General features: G+C 42.2%; 1 protein-coding gene across 1 annotated transcript in view; it reads right to left on the reverse strand.

The window, feature by feature from the left end:
* Positions 1 to 14567, reverse strand: part of ttyh3a (tweety family member 3a) — a 58605-nt gene extending 44038 nt beyond the window's left edge. The window contains exon 1 of the mRNA XM_064986117.1: positions 13498 to 14567. Coding sequence (XP_064842189.1) covers positions 13498 to 13623 — 126 coding nt within the window. The 5' untranslated portion in view covers positions 13624 to 14567. The remainder of the gene's footprint in view (positions 1 to 13497) is intronic.
* Between the last annotated feature and the right edge of the window lie 1017 nt (positions 14568 to 15584).

Below are 15584 nucleotides of genomic sequence, written 5' to 3' on the forward strand. Positions count from 1 at the left end.
CCCAGTGTATACAAACAAGTTTTCCTAGAATGTATCTTTTTACTTTCTCTGCGTTGTTGGCAAGGACCCGTATGTAAGCATTTCACGCTTGTTTAAGAAGCATGTGACAAATAAAGTTAGATTTGATAATTGTAACCAACTGAGCAGAGTTAGTTATGAGCTTTATAAAGCATGAATCAACCATCAAGACATGATTTGGAATGTGCTAGTGGCAAATGAACCTTTCTCACATCGCCTCATCTCAGAACAAGGAAAAGAAAACAAGGTTCTGTGTGGAAACTGCCAACTGGTTTAAAAGTAAGGCAAAAGTGAACGGGAAACGGAAAGCTGCAACTGAGCAGGAATGCAGCTAAAACAAGCCAATCTGGGAGCACGGCCAGTGTCAATGAAGATATGCCTGCTCCCCTGATTTAGTCTAATGTCGAAAGAATAGCAAGAGCTTGTCTTCTCTATTGGCAGTGTAGCCTTCTCAACTCGGAGTGTAAAATCATGTCAGCAAGACAATTCATGTAGGAGTAGGACACTTTATTCACCCACAGGTAAAGTGGATCAAAATGATAAGTAAGTGGGTTCAATACTGACATAAAGTCCAGGCTAGGCTGCAAGGAAGATGTCATATGGTCTGGGATCAGATCTTACGATATAGAGCTTTGATGTGAAACGGCACCCATCTGCTGAACCTTGGAAGTCTTAGGGTGAACGTGTGTGTGTTTCAAAGAGATTTATTTTCCCTTTTGTACTTTAACCATTTGTACATCGTTACAACACTGTATATATACACATAGCATGACATTTGTAATGTCTTTATTCTTTTGGAACTTCTGTGAGTGTAATGTTTACTGTTAATTTTAATTGTTTATTTCATTTTTGTATATTATCTACTTCACTTGCTTTGGCAATGTTAACATATGTTTTCCATGCCAATGAAGCCTCTCGAATGGAATTGTTTTATTTGACCTTTATTTAAGTTAAGAACAAGTTCTTATTTCCAATGACGGCCTAGGAACAGTGGGTTAACTGCCAGGGTCATAACGGCAGATTTTTACCTTATCAGCTCGGGGATTCGATCTTGCAACCTTTCGGTTACCCGTCCAACGCTCTAACCACTAGGCTAGAAAGAAAGAAAAAGAAAGAGAGAGGAAGAGAGAGCACGAGCAAGCGAAAATGTGAGGTGTTTAAGTAATGAAAAGGCGTGTCAGTGAGTGAACGAGTGAACTAACAAACTGAATAGCTTAAGAAACGGGTCTATTGCTGAGTACTGTAGGTCCAGCACCAGTCCCATACTTCAGCCAGCAGCACATAGGGAGAGGGCAGGCACTTCATATGTAGTTCACACAGGCTGGGAGTTCATTGTAATTACACAGATTTCAATCCAAATTTCTTCCCCTGGTAGCGGATATATTAAAACAGGAAAATACCGGCACCCTGCTTCTCTAAACAGATGCATTTTTCAGTAAGATCAGCCTAACAGGCTGCCCCTGGGCTCTTGGTGAATAGAGGCCTCTCCATTGAAGCGCTTTATCGAGACCGTTTCCCCACCCTGGAGAAACAATATCTGAACTCAAATTACAGTATCTCACTGAGCTCCATCTCCTGGGCAGCCATCTGTGTTACCTAGTGATATTATACCACTACTTCATGGATGGATACACTGTGCAAACATTTTAAAAGTTGTACATATGCTGAAATGCAAGTATGGAAAATTCATACAGCGAGTGGTTAAATAAATGGAAAATAGGCAATGTCACTGTCTGACTAAGTGAAGTTCAAAGGGGCTGGAGAGGAGCCGTACCATCCTGTGAACAGGATGCTGGCATTGTTACAACCCCTTCTCATCTTCCCAGCTTCTGATCCAAGACAATGGGAATTCAAAGCTGACTAATAATGACCTTAAATTTAAAAGTCCTTCTCTACCTTTTAGATTTCTTTAATTTTCACTCCCCATTGTCAAGAAAAGGAAATGGTCCTTGTTTTATGTTGCGATTCAAATATCAGGAATGGAGTTCCGTTTTTCACATACCGGTAGTCAAAAGAGCAAATCGTGGTACATATGTGTTCCATTAAAATGTACTTAAGTATGGCTTTGAATTAGACACATTGCCATGAAAGAATAGCAGACCCAAATCCCAAGACAAGAAGGGAAGAGAGGAGAGGAAGTAACACATGCCGACTCAACTGTCCACTTTGTCCTTTACAATCAGGTTTCACTTCCAGGTCAAATTCCCCACATTCAAAATGAACTGCTTGATGAACATATCAACACACTCCACCACACCAGGTACGTAAAAATCGGTTCTCTCGTACACCTATATCTCACTGTGCTATCGGCAGTGTGGATGTCAACATATTTGCCCTGACCAAAGTAGCCTACTTTAAAAAAATATATTTATGGCTAAGTGTGGTCTACATCTAAAGAATATATATTTTCCCACTCCTCAGGCTAGCCTGGGCTCTCTCTTGGTTCTCTGACCCAGGTAGGAGGCTGAAACCATGCTGGCTCTGTCTACTCTCCTCACCCCAGTCTGCCCACACAAACCCAAACAAACCCAGCTCCAGTCCCACTCCCATCCATCACAATGGCAACAGACTGCCTCTCTTCTTCCACCTCGCCAACCCTGGCTCTGGTCCACAACTTACAAAAGCTGCCCCTTGACAACCCCCCTCCATGTTGTCCTTCTGGCGAGAAGGAATTTGTCAAGACAGCCATTTTCACTCGTTTCTCACTATTGCCAAAACGTTTTAAACTCCTTTATAAAGCACCGATGCATCATCATTAAATATCAGAATGAAAAGGTGTGATTACTGCATGTATGCCTCAGGACAAATGTTGCATATATGCCTGGTTAGGCCTATAGATCTCCTTTGTGGGCCAAATCATGGGTTAAGGGGAGAATTGGCATACTTGGCAACATAGGCCTACTCGGAATTTGTGGACACTTGAAGGAGGGGGGGGTGAAACAAATCCTGGCTTTTGTCGTACCCTATTGACAGACTGGCAATTATCTCTCATTTTGAAATCCACTTGAACACTAAATTCTTAGCACTTGCCGTTAAAAAGAGAAAATGGGAAAAAGTTCACTGATCAGTGCATCAAGGACACAGTGGATTTTACTTCAGGGACGGTTGAGTGAAACCCTCAACTAAATGAGCTGAGAATATCCATTAATTCTGACCTTCTGAACAAGTGCCATGCTGCAGAGTGCAGGAGGGGTTCTCCCCTCCCCAATCTTCAGCTGTGCAGCTTGCTTGCACTGGGCTGCTGCACTCACTCATCTTCTACTACACACTCATTGGCTTAACCTCTAAATCGTTGGTAGTGGAACTTGGTGATGGGCAATAGCCAGGGCAGTTCGTGCATGCAAATGACCTTAGGGTAAATCCATATAAATGCAATCACTTTCTGACAGCATCTCTTTTGATTCAAAACAAAAAACTTTCCATACATGTTTGCCCATGGAAGAAGTGGTCAGAAAGTAATGTTTTGGACCTGAAGGCCAACATCCAGGAGATCGAGGTACTCAAAGTTCTGCATACCCCACCATATCATGAGATCCATGTCTTCATCACTGGAAAATATACATATTTGAGTTTGATATTGTTTAAAAGCTTACAAAAACAGGTTTGTCAAACTTTCAGAAATTCTAGATTTGCTATTTGTTGAATAAAAAACGGGTAAAGTCATGCCAAACGTTATACATAACGTTATAATCCATTTTGTTGAACTCAAGAGCTAATTTCGCATATTGGCTTGCATTCGTTTACTTCCTTGTTCCTCTCGCCATTGCGGGCGTGTAAGTAGGGGAAATGCTACCAGCAGAGGTACTAGGTAGCTAGCTAGCTACGTTTTCAGTTAGTCACTCAAGATCAGCCAGGCGACGACAAGGGGACTGAAGTAGTTTTTGTTAGGTTATTTACTGAATATTGTTGAAAATGTTTTGCAGATGTGCAATCCCCACATGCGACAAAGCAATGAAAAAAAAATTGTGGATATGTAGCCATCAGATCACTGCTTATCAAAACAGTTAACCAAAAATGCTTTCGCTTATAAACTCAGCAACAACAAAAAATCATTTTTTAGGACCCTGTCTTTCAAAGATAATTTGTAAAAATCTAAATAACTTTACAGATCTTCATTGTAAAGGGTTTAAACACTGTTTTCCATGCTTATTCAATGAACCATAAACAATTAATGAACATGTACCTGTGGAACAGTCGTTAACCTCTCTTGGATATGTGGGATGCTAGCGTCCCATCTGGCCAACATCCAGTGAGATTGCAGAGTGCCAAATTCAAATACAGAAATACTCACTATAAAAATTCAGAAAATAAGAACTTCTTGTGAATCCAACCACGGTGTCAGATTTCAAAAATGCTTTACGGCGAAAGCATACCTTACGATTATTTGAGATCATAGCCCAGCAGACAAATCATTACAAACAGTAACCAGCCAAGTAGAAGAGTTACACAAGTCAGAAATAAAGATAAAATTAATCACTTACCTTTGATGATCTTCATATGGTTGCACTCAGAAGACATTAATTTATTCAATAAATTTTCCTTTTGCTCGATAAAGTCTCTCTTTATATCCAAAAACCTGTTTTGTTCATGTGTTTTCTTCGTTAATCCACAGCCTCAAACGCAGTCACAACAGGCAGACAAAAAAATTAAAATTGTATCCGTAAAGTTCATAGAAACATGTCAAACGATGTTAATATTCAATCCTCTGGTTGTTTTTAGCCTAAATAATCGATAATATTTCAACCGGACAATAACGTCATCAATATAAAGGTAAACAAGAAATGCACTCTCGGTCACGCGCATGAAAAAGCTCTGTGACACGGCAGGGTCCACTCATTCAGACTGTTCTTACCCCCTCATTTTTCAGAATACAAGCCTGATTCAATTTCTAAAGACTTGACATTTAGTTGAAGGCATAGGAACTGCAATTTGAGTCCTAAGTCAATAGATACTGTAAATGGCATTGAATAGAAAACTACAAACAAAAGAAATCCTACTTCCTGAATGGATTTTTCTCAGGTTTTTGCCTGCCAAATCAGTTCTGTTATACTCACAGACATTATTTTAACACTTTAGAGTGTTTTCTATCCAAATCTACTAATTATATTCATATCATATCTTCTGGGCCTGAGTAGAAGGCAGTTTAATTTGGGCACACTTTTCATCCAAAATTCCAAATGCTGCCCCCTACCCTAGAGAAGTTAAGACACTAACAGCTTACAGACGGTAGGCAATTAAGGTCATAAATATGAAAACTTAGGACACGAAAGAGGCCTTTCTGACTCTGACAAACACCAACAGGAAGATGTCCAGGGTCCCTGCTCATCTGCATGAACGTGCCTTAGGCATGCTGCAAGGAGGCATGAGGACCGCAGATGTGGCCAGGGCAATAAATTGCAATGTCCGTACTGTGAGACGCCTAAGATAGCGCAACAGGGATACAGGACGGACAGCTGATCGTCCTTACAATGGCAGACCACGTGTAACAACACCTGCACAGGATCGGTACATCCGAACATCACACCTGCGGGACAGGTACTGGATGGCAACAACTACCCGAGTTACACCAGGAACGCACAATCCCTCCATCAGTGCTCAGACTGTCCACAATAGGCTGAGAGAGGCTGGACTGAGGGCTTGTAGACCTGTTGTAAGGCAGGTCCTCACCAGACATCACCGACAACAACGTCACCTATGAGCACAAACCCACCGCTGCTGGACCAGACAGGACAGGCAAAAAGTGCTCTTCACTGACAAGTCGCGGTTTTGTCTCACCAGGGGTGATGGTCGGATTCGCGTTTATCGTCGAAGGAATGAGCGTTACACCGAGGCCTGTACTCTGGAGAGTGATCGTTTGGAGGTGGAGGGTTCGCCATGGTCTGGGGCGGTGTGTCCCAGCACCATCGGACTGAGCTTGTCGTCATTGCAGGCAATCTCAACGCTGTGCTTACAGGGAAGACATCCTCCTCCCTCATGTGGTACCCTTCCTGCAGTCTCATCCTGACATGACCCTCCAGCATGACAATGCCACCAGCCATACTGCTCGTTCTGTGCATGATTTCCTGCAAGACAGGAATGTCAATGTTCTGCCACGGCCAGCAAAGATCTCAATCCCATTGAGCCCGTCTGGGACCTGTTGGATCGGAGGGTGAGGACTAGGGCCATTCCCCCCAGAAATGTCTGGGAACTTGCAGGTGGCTTGGTGGAAGAGTAGGGTAACATCCCACAGCAAGAACTGGCAAATTTGGTGCAGTCCATGAGGTGGAGATGCACTGCAGTACTTAATGCAGTTGGTGGCCACACCAAATACTGACTGTTACTTTTGATTTGGACCCCCCCCTTTGTTCAAGGACACAGTATTCAATTTCTGTTAATAATATGCCTGTGGAACTTGTCCAGTTTGTCTCAGTTGGTGAATATTATTATCTCCATTTAAATATTTACACGTTAAGTTTATTTTCAGCAAACGCAGTTGACAGTGAGAGGACGTTTCTTTTTTTGATGAGTTTATGTATAAAATACTGATTTGGCATTGTCGTCTTGTTGCTTATGGGAGGTTTTATGTCACAGGAAACTTCAAGTTTATTAACCACTGCTCCATGTCATCCAGAACCAACCCATTAGGTTGCACCACAAGTCAGTGGATTACAATGTACTCTCACAAGCTTTTCGGATTTTAACATGTGTTCTAATTTGCTCCTTACATCAGTGTTTCCCCAACTCTGGTTCACGAGTAACCCCCCACATCACACATTTTTAATGCAGTCCCAGACAAAAACACCTGACAGGTAACCACTGCTGCAGGTAAAATGTGATGATTTTTCAATGGACAGGTCATGGATTCTATAATGGAGAGGTCATGGATTCTATACAGGGCCATGGTCACTGGAGACACGGTCTAGGGTTAGGGAGAAGCTAATCACATTGTCATTGTTTTCAATTCTTTGTAGACTTGAAAGTGACATAATGTCCCTCTTTCCAGTAATGCCTGTTTCTGTCATTGTGCATAATTTATAATCTTATTTTCAGGAAATGACACACCAGGCAGACTAGTGTGTAAATCTTATGCGGAAGTGAGAAAATTGCTAATTGGGGTTTCATTTCTCCTCAGGCAGACCCAGGTACAGTATGGTTCTCCCCCCCAAAAAACAAAGCATGGGTTGCTCAACATTCACGAGCCAACAAAACAGACCTTCCCGATGGACCTGGTAGAGCTGTGCCACAAGACAGTGGTGTACAAGGTCCCACTTTCCAATGTACAACCTCCAAAACAACCGTCCAAGAACATAGCTAGTGTTCCAAGACCAGACAAGGCCCAGATTGTAGCAGATTCTAACTCCTGCCCCTTACCACCGTTGCTCCAAAAGGACAAAATGACTATTCCCACTCTGGTGCCGACTCAGCCACCACACAAATTGTAATCAAAAAAGGGGAGGTAACAATTGTTTGTAAACTTGATGAGATAGATATGCATCTTAATAAAAACCTAATTGAAACTTTGTTATTATCATGTCATTTAATTATTATTTCAGGCTATTACTTAGAAATATTAAATCAACAAATTAAGAAATGCCAGTTTGGAGAGGACATTGACAACATTAACAAGTCAAAATAAAGATCTATGCCTGCCTTGTCTGTTGGCTTTTCTGCATATAACATTTTCTAATACAGATCCTATTTCGATGCACAAAAACATTCAAGCGAAGTCCGATGGGTTTTCTCCCACCTTTCCCGTAATAGTTACATAACGTCACAAACCCTGCTTCTGCTGCCATTCGATTGCAGTGGCATACGTTCTTCAATGAGAGGACGCTGTAATGAGAGAAATAATGTAGCCTAAGCTAACGGAAACAGGCCGTTTACAAGATTCAATCAAGACGGGAGCGTTTGACTCTTAATAAAGAGATTAAGGAGTCCAGACAGGCTATTTTAGGAAACTTTCTGAATGGACATAAAGGCCTATAGAGAGAATCAGCGTACTCACACACCCCCGTAAAAGCATCCGTCAAACAAAGCCACTAGCCTATGTCAGGCACAAGAGCAAATATATACCCTTTCCTTAAAACGTATTAAAAAACCTAGGCCTAACTTAGGCTTTCCAGAAAGTAGACTGTAAGATAATGAATTGACAATTAGCGTATGAACGGCGACATCTCTGCTATAGTATGAAGATTAAATTGACCATCATTAAAATAGAAACAAATACATGCACATGTCCATAGCCTATTATCAGCGATGCTGATTACCGAGCGGGAGAGTGTTGGAGTTTTTGAATGCAGTGAGGAACTACTATAAATTTGAATGGATGTTAAAATACATTTAAAAAACAGACTTTGTTGACTTACTGTGTGAGGTAAAGAAAAACTGAGAAGCCCAGCTGGGCACTTTCCTACATTTTACATTTGCGAGAAGCAAGCCAGGTACTTCTATGCGTGCTCCGTCAATATTAACAGGACAGAGAAACCAGACACATGCTCATATGGAGCATGTCAATAATGTTATGAAATAAACCAAAAGTTGTTTCTCACAAGTGTAGGAGGTTTGGAACTCTGCAAACAAAATGTATTAATACATGTATTAACATAAATGAATGGTAAATTGCCTGTTTTACGATAGGTATGCTACACGGACAATCATAAAAGTGAATTGCAGGCCGACAGTATAGCCTAGGCTACTATTCTACTTTGCGGGAATAAGAGGGAGGTATTTTTTGTTGCTGTTCCGCCTAGGGCGACATATCGGCCAGGACCGGGCCTGACCACCGTTGATTAGTCTATAAATTAAGAAAATATTCCGTATCAAACTTCACCATGCCAAGTTGGAGAGGATTGGTGCATTCTTTATCCATCTGACACAACGTTAGGCACATGTTGGAGCAGCGTTGAGGGCAGTCAGTAGCAGGATCAAGTGCAAAATAGTGTCCACTTTTGTAACAGTGACAGGTCATTTCCGGTGAATGACGAAATGCAATGAAAATGTACATAACCTACAAAAGAGATTTACAAAGTGAACAGACTCAAAATACAGTTTTGAATATGAATCAAAAACCTAAGCTTCAAAATCAGGTCTACCCTGTCAAACCAACTATAGCAGGTTGGGGTATATGGACAGCCTCCCCCACACAGCTCACATAGCAGAGCTACAACATAACTGAAGCTCACAGGTGAAATAGGTACCTTTACACCTATAGCCCCTCCTATGAACCGTACCATTAACCCAAATATGGCATATTAAATCATGTAACAGACATCCTCATTATACCTACATCAAAATAATATGTGGGAATACTGTCCATTAATGAATACACAATTCATAACAATAGTTCTGCAGGCCAACAGGAGGCAAAACATTACTTTAGGAGTTACACTCCCATTATGCATGGAGAAAACCAACAAGACATGGAGTTCCGAGACACGCATAACTTCAAAACACGGGACACATTAATATGGAAATAAACAAACTTCTTTCTCGCCAGTGTAGCAAGTGTTCGTGGGCACCTGAACACCGCATCCACTGGGAGGATTGCAAAATTGTTAACTGCATTTAAATATGAAACGAGTCACAATGCAACTCGACCAAACATTTCCTCGATACATAATTAGCCTTGCACAAGGTAAATAGCACGACACTGGCAAAACAGGAAACAGTATACACATTTAGAATAAATGATTTACCAGATATGTGGAAACATGAACGCCCTAAACAATTTATAAGGGGAAATAAATTATAATCGTTCGTGACGAGAGCTCCTAAGTCAGCTTCGCCACAACACATTAGACAACATTAGGCCTCAGAGCCAGAACAACCTTGTTGACTGCTGTCAAATAATGAATTAGACACATCTAACCCTTTTTTTTAAAGATTGATTTATATAAATGACTAGCAAGCAATGAAAACATGAATTGTATAAAAGAAGGTCCACACATGAAACATGATTTTTACTAATGCCATAGCCTACAGCGCTCTACACTCCCGCGCATCTAGCAATTAGCTGCTCCAGCACATAAGGACATTTAGACAGAGATGTATACTGAACACAAATATAAAAGCAACATGTAACAATTTCTAAGATTTTCATGAATTACAGTACATATAAAGAAACCAGTCAATTGAAATAAATAAATTAGGCACTAATCTGTGGATTTCACATGACTGGGAATAGAGAGCTCTGTTGGTCACAGAAACCTTAAAAAAAAGTAGGGGCGTGGATCAGAAAACCAGTCAGTATCTGGTGTGACCACCATTTGCCTCATGCAGCGTGACACATCTCCTTTCGCATAGAGTTGATCAGGCTGTTGATTGTGGCCTGTGGAATGCTGTCCCACTCCTCTTCAATGGCTGAAGCCATTGAAGTCGCTGGATATTGGCGTGAACTGGAAGACGATGTCGTACACCTCGATCCAGAACATTGCAATGGGTGACATGTCTGGTGAGTATGCAGACCATAGAAGAACTGGAATTGTGTACAAATCCTTTCGACATGGGGCCGTGCACTATCATGCGGAAACATGAGGTGATGGCGGCAGATGAATGGCACGACAATGGGCCTCAGGATCCCGTCAAGGTGCACCTGTGTAATGATCATGCTGTTTAATCAGCTTCTTGATATGCCACACCTGTCAGGTCGATGGATGATCTTGGCAAAGGAGAAATGCCAACTAACAGGGATGTAATTTGAGAGAAATAAGCTTTTTGTGCATATGAAAAATGTAACAGGTGCCCCTTGTGCTGGGGAAAATAAAAGGCCACTCTAAAATGCGCAGTTTTGTCACACAACGCCACGTCTCAAGTATTGAGGGAGGGTGCAATTGGCATGCTGACTGCAGTAATGTCCACCAGAGCTGTTGCCAGAAAATGTCATGTTTATTTCTCTACCATAAGCTACCCCCAACATCATTTTAGAGAATTTGTCCAACTGGCCTCACAACTGCAGACCACGCCAGTCCAGGAACTCCACATCCAGCTTCTTTACCTGCGGGATCATCTGAGACCAGCCACCCAGACAGCTGATGAAACTGATGAAACTGAGGAGTGTTTCTGTCTTTAATTAAGTCCCTTTGTGGGGAAAAACTCATTCTGATAGGCTGGGTCGGGCACCCCAGTGGGTGGGCACATGCCCTTCCAGGCCCACCCATGGCTGTGCCGCTGCCCAGTCATGTGAAATCCATAGATTTGGGTCTAATTAACTTATTTCAATTGACTGATTTCCTTATATGAACTGTAACGCAAATTGTTGTGTTTATATTGTTGTTCAGTATAGATTTTCCAAAGCTGGTATAAGCAGGTCCAACACTGCGCAGCAAAGACACTTGTCAACAGTTGGCATCGCTTGGCATTGCCCACAGGTATACCACCAGTTTCCAGAGGTCCTGAGTCGCATCTCAGTTGCTGGTTGAATATCTGCCTGAGCCCCTGCCTGCTCCGTCCCGCCCTCTCCTTTCTCGGTCATCCTCCATCTGTTGAAGATCGTCTGTGTATGCCGGTTCAAGTAAATAAGTGTCACCTGAAAATTCGAACATTTCCTCCTCGTATTTTCTAGTCAGACATGTTGGTAGCATAGTAAAAAAATATATAATAATTAGCTTGCTTGGTAGATTAGCGACCGGCAGCTAGCTAGCAGCTCTGTGTTTACAGTGGACACGTTGTTGTGGACTGGCGAGTGTGTTTATGAAACACGCCCCCCCCCCCCAACTTATACGCACACAGTAGTCACTGAGGTATAGGCAGAAGCAAGAGGAACAAGGAAGTAGACGCATGCATGCCAATATTGCACACTACAAATTATCACTTGAGTTAAAAAAAAAAAAAGATATATTATAAAGCTGTGGAAAAAGTTTGGTATGACAAAATGTAATGTGTACAACATCTAAAAAGCTGCATCAGGATAATGAGAGCTTTGCCGTTTGTAAAAGGACGTATTTGGAGCATCAGTTCATGTTTTCTGGATGCCTTGTAATCCCAGAAGGCTCAGGAAGTCAATTGCTGGTGGGATAAGTTTCTCAAAATCAAGTGAAATCGCAAATAAAACTGTCTGGAACCTAAAAATACTTATTAGGGTCCTAAATAGTGAAATTCCCCTTTAAGATGAATGCATTAATTTTAAGTCACTCTGGATAAGAGTGCCTGCTAAGTGACTGAAATGAAAAATCGGGCAGCCAGACGACCTTGGGGTCACAACCTCAGGTCAAAGGTCATACCTCAAGGTCTTAATGACATATCGGTGCTGGGCTCTGTCTCCTGAGGAACAGAGTTATAGTATGACAAGAATGCAGAAAATAATGCAAATAATGCCTAACATACTAATCATCAGCTAACACATGGCACATTACAGACATAACTGAGTCTCATTCACAATGACATGGCCCACAGCTTGCTTTGGTCAGGACAGAGTTATCCCGTAAATTTGAGAAATAACTATGTAGGTCAGGGATAGTACATTAAATTCCTTCAGCATGACTTAATCTGGGGTTATCTTGAGATGTGTTGGCTGGATGAAGTGTCGGCTGGATGAAGCGTTTGGACTGCAGGCCCATGCATGGCCCAGTATTAAGTCTGATAACAGACAGGTTATCTTGGTCCTAGAAGCTGTGAATGAGCTTCTGCCTGAGCACTCAACTGACAGTCACACCCAGTGCCAGAAAATACAGCCCTCTTTTTAGAGCCTGTTGAGACAACTGTCGTCGTGATACCCACAGCAGCTGACAGGGAAGGGGAAGCCAAGTTAATCATGTCCTCCTCCATATACTTTGGAAGTAGACAAGCTCATTTTGGAAATCCCCATCTCCTGTGATTAGCGAACTTAAAAATATCCATAGTTTCTGTTTGCTGTTGCACAGGCCAAAGCCATAACGGCCACAGTAAATGGGCATTATGCTGCCCCTCACACACACTTAATTAGGAGAACCGGAAAACAGGCCGAGATGAATAGCTATGATTATGTGGCAATTTATGACATATGGAATCCCTGTTATGACTCGATTTAAAGACCACTGTCTTTAGTCCATCTCCACCCATCCCTGGAATCCATACATGTCATGTCTTGTCAGAAGGTAACAGTGGCTGTTTCTGCAATGGGAACTCAACATGATAACAGTTTGAGAAATATAGCCTGCAAGAGTAGCTGTCCGTCACCCCCCAGTCTCAGTAGGGACTAGGTCTATGTACTGTACACCGCCTAGGGAACCACCGTTAATAAGAGGTCTTGAGTACTCTTACAAAGGCTCTGCACCAAACAAGTTTAATAGACATTGCCAGTGCACAGGGGTATAACATTGCATTGTCAGTGCACAGGGGTATAACATTGCATTGGTCTGTGCTGATGCCTGTCCCAAAATCCTCAATCAATTGCATCACCCCAGAATATTATCATACCTCAAACACCAGCAACTCCCTTGTTTACAAACGTATAATGTTTGACAGCCATGTATTGTTTCTGATTCACAAGGCACAGTTCAAGTTAAGTGTATGTCATAAAGTTACCTGTTGATAGGACGAGTCCCCCGGGCGAAAATCGCTGCTTGTTTGTTCGAATTGAAGGTTGAAATGAGGGAGTCGGTGTAGCAGGTTGACCCACCACGGCGGTGAGTAGTTGACAACCGCTGCCATGGTATGAGGGCTGTGGACGCTTTCGGTTAACGGAGACCTGTGTGGTCAGTCAAAAATGAAATAATGGACTGAGCCGGCGTCATAAAGTTCTTGTTAGCAAGCGGTCCAGCAAAACCAGAGAGAGTCCTATGTCCGAAAGCAGAACGTCAGACCTAATGCATTGTGGTCCACCGTTAAACTGTACCTGAGATATCGGTTGTCACTTCTTCCCTACGGTATTAACAAACGGGCAGTTAACTATATCCATTGTCCTATAACACTCCCATGTTCACTTCTGTCATGTGTAATACTAAACTGTGTCGAAAAAAACCGAAGGAGGAATAATGGGCTGCCCAGTCAACTAACGTTAACTTCACGAACACACCCACGCAGATGACAGTCCACCCACCTTGTAGTTGCCTGCCCGTCTAGTTATTAACTACTGTACAGATGACGTAACGTTATTTGGCTTACGGGATAGCTTCCCAACTCAACATGCAAGTAACCTTAGCTAGCTAGCCGGCTAACTATTGTTGTTGAGCAATTCTAAAGCATCCAATCCATTCTAAAGTATCCAATCCATTCAAATACTTTCGTAAGAATAAATGCGTAGCTAAAACATTTGATTTGATTCTCAAAAATTCATTCTGGATTACAATTTGACTGTCCTTTCCTCGTTATCAGTCATAGCCAGTTGATTGTTACTTGTGTTCCAATGTATCAAGTTAGCAGCGGGCTAGTTGGCTTGCTAACGAGCTAAGCTGATATATCCGTGGTTGCTCCAGTTCCATTTGCGCCCTTTGTCTTTTCTTCAATTTTCCTTAATGCTTTGATGACTACCAAGTCTTTTACTGTATTGCTAAATTGTTTAAAGTAAACCATTCCTGTTCATTCACTAAAGATGAACAACAATCCGGTGAAGTGTTCAGGGGACTACGACGCTGCAACCTCCACACCATCCGATGCAGATTGCAGTCCCGCTCGCACCCACAACAACCCCACTCCTTACGCAGCGCCGCTGTCTCGTTGCAAATTATTTGTGTCTAGTGGCCTCTGGTGGCAAGATGGTGAAGCTGCACACACCCAGGCATATTTTGAGTAAGAGCGAGTTGTCGAGTCGACCTGCTCAGTAAAGGGATAAATGAACAAACTATTGGGCTCTATCCAGGAAATCATTATGACACACACACTGTACAATAACAACATGTTTGTAATTATCAATTTAGGGTCCTTGACTGTTACTTGACTGTTTTTTCTCTCCTTCGGGATCTATTGGAGGAGACAAATCACCCTTCAAACCTTTAGACCTTCTGAACCCATTGAACGAACAACAAGTTAAAATTGGTTATAATATAATCATATACACATTTGTATACCAATATCCAATAAACATATTTGGTGCACTGGTCCTCAAAGAGATGTTCTTTGATTTATTTGGCTAGTTTTTTTCCCAAATCAAGTTATGGTTAGGCAGAGGTGGAAAAAGTCCTCGATTGTAAAAGTAAAGCTACCTTAATATAAAATGGCTCAAGTAAAAGTGAATGTAACCCAGTAAAATACGACTTGAGTAAAAGTACAAAGTAAAAGTAAATGTCACTGATGTGATCTTCCTGTCTGGGTTGGCGCCCCCCCTTGGGTTGTGCCGTGGCGGAGATCTTTGTGGGCTATACTCGGCCTTGTCTCAGGATGGTAAGTTGGTGGTTGAAGAGATCCCTCTAGTGGTGTGGGGGCTGTGCTTTGGCAAAGTGGGTGGGGTTATATCCTTCCTGTTTGGCCCTGTCCGGGGGTATCATCGGATGGGGCCACAGTGTCTCCTGACTCCTACTGTCTCAGCCTCCAGTATTTATGCTGCAGTAGTTTATGTGTCGGGGGGCTAGGGTCAGTTTGTTATATCTGGAGTACTTCTCCTGTCTTATCCGGTGTCCTCTGTGAATTTAAGTATGCTCTCTCTAATTCTCTCTTTCTCTCTTTCTTTCTCTCTG

This window comes from Oncorhynchus masou, chromosome 14, assembly GCF_036934945.1.
Source record: "Oncorhynchus masou masou isolate Uvic2021 chromosome 14, UVic_Omas_1.1, whole genome shotgun sequence".
In the NCBI taxonomy this organism is placed as follows: Eukaryota; Metazoa; Chordata; class Actinopteri; order Salmoniformes; family Salmonidae; genus Oncorhynchus; species Oncorhynchus masou.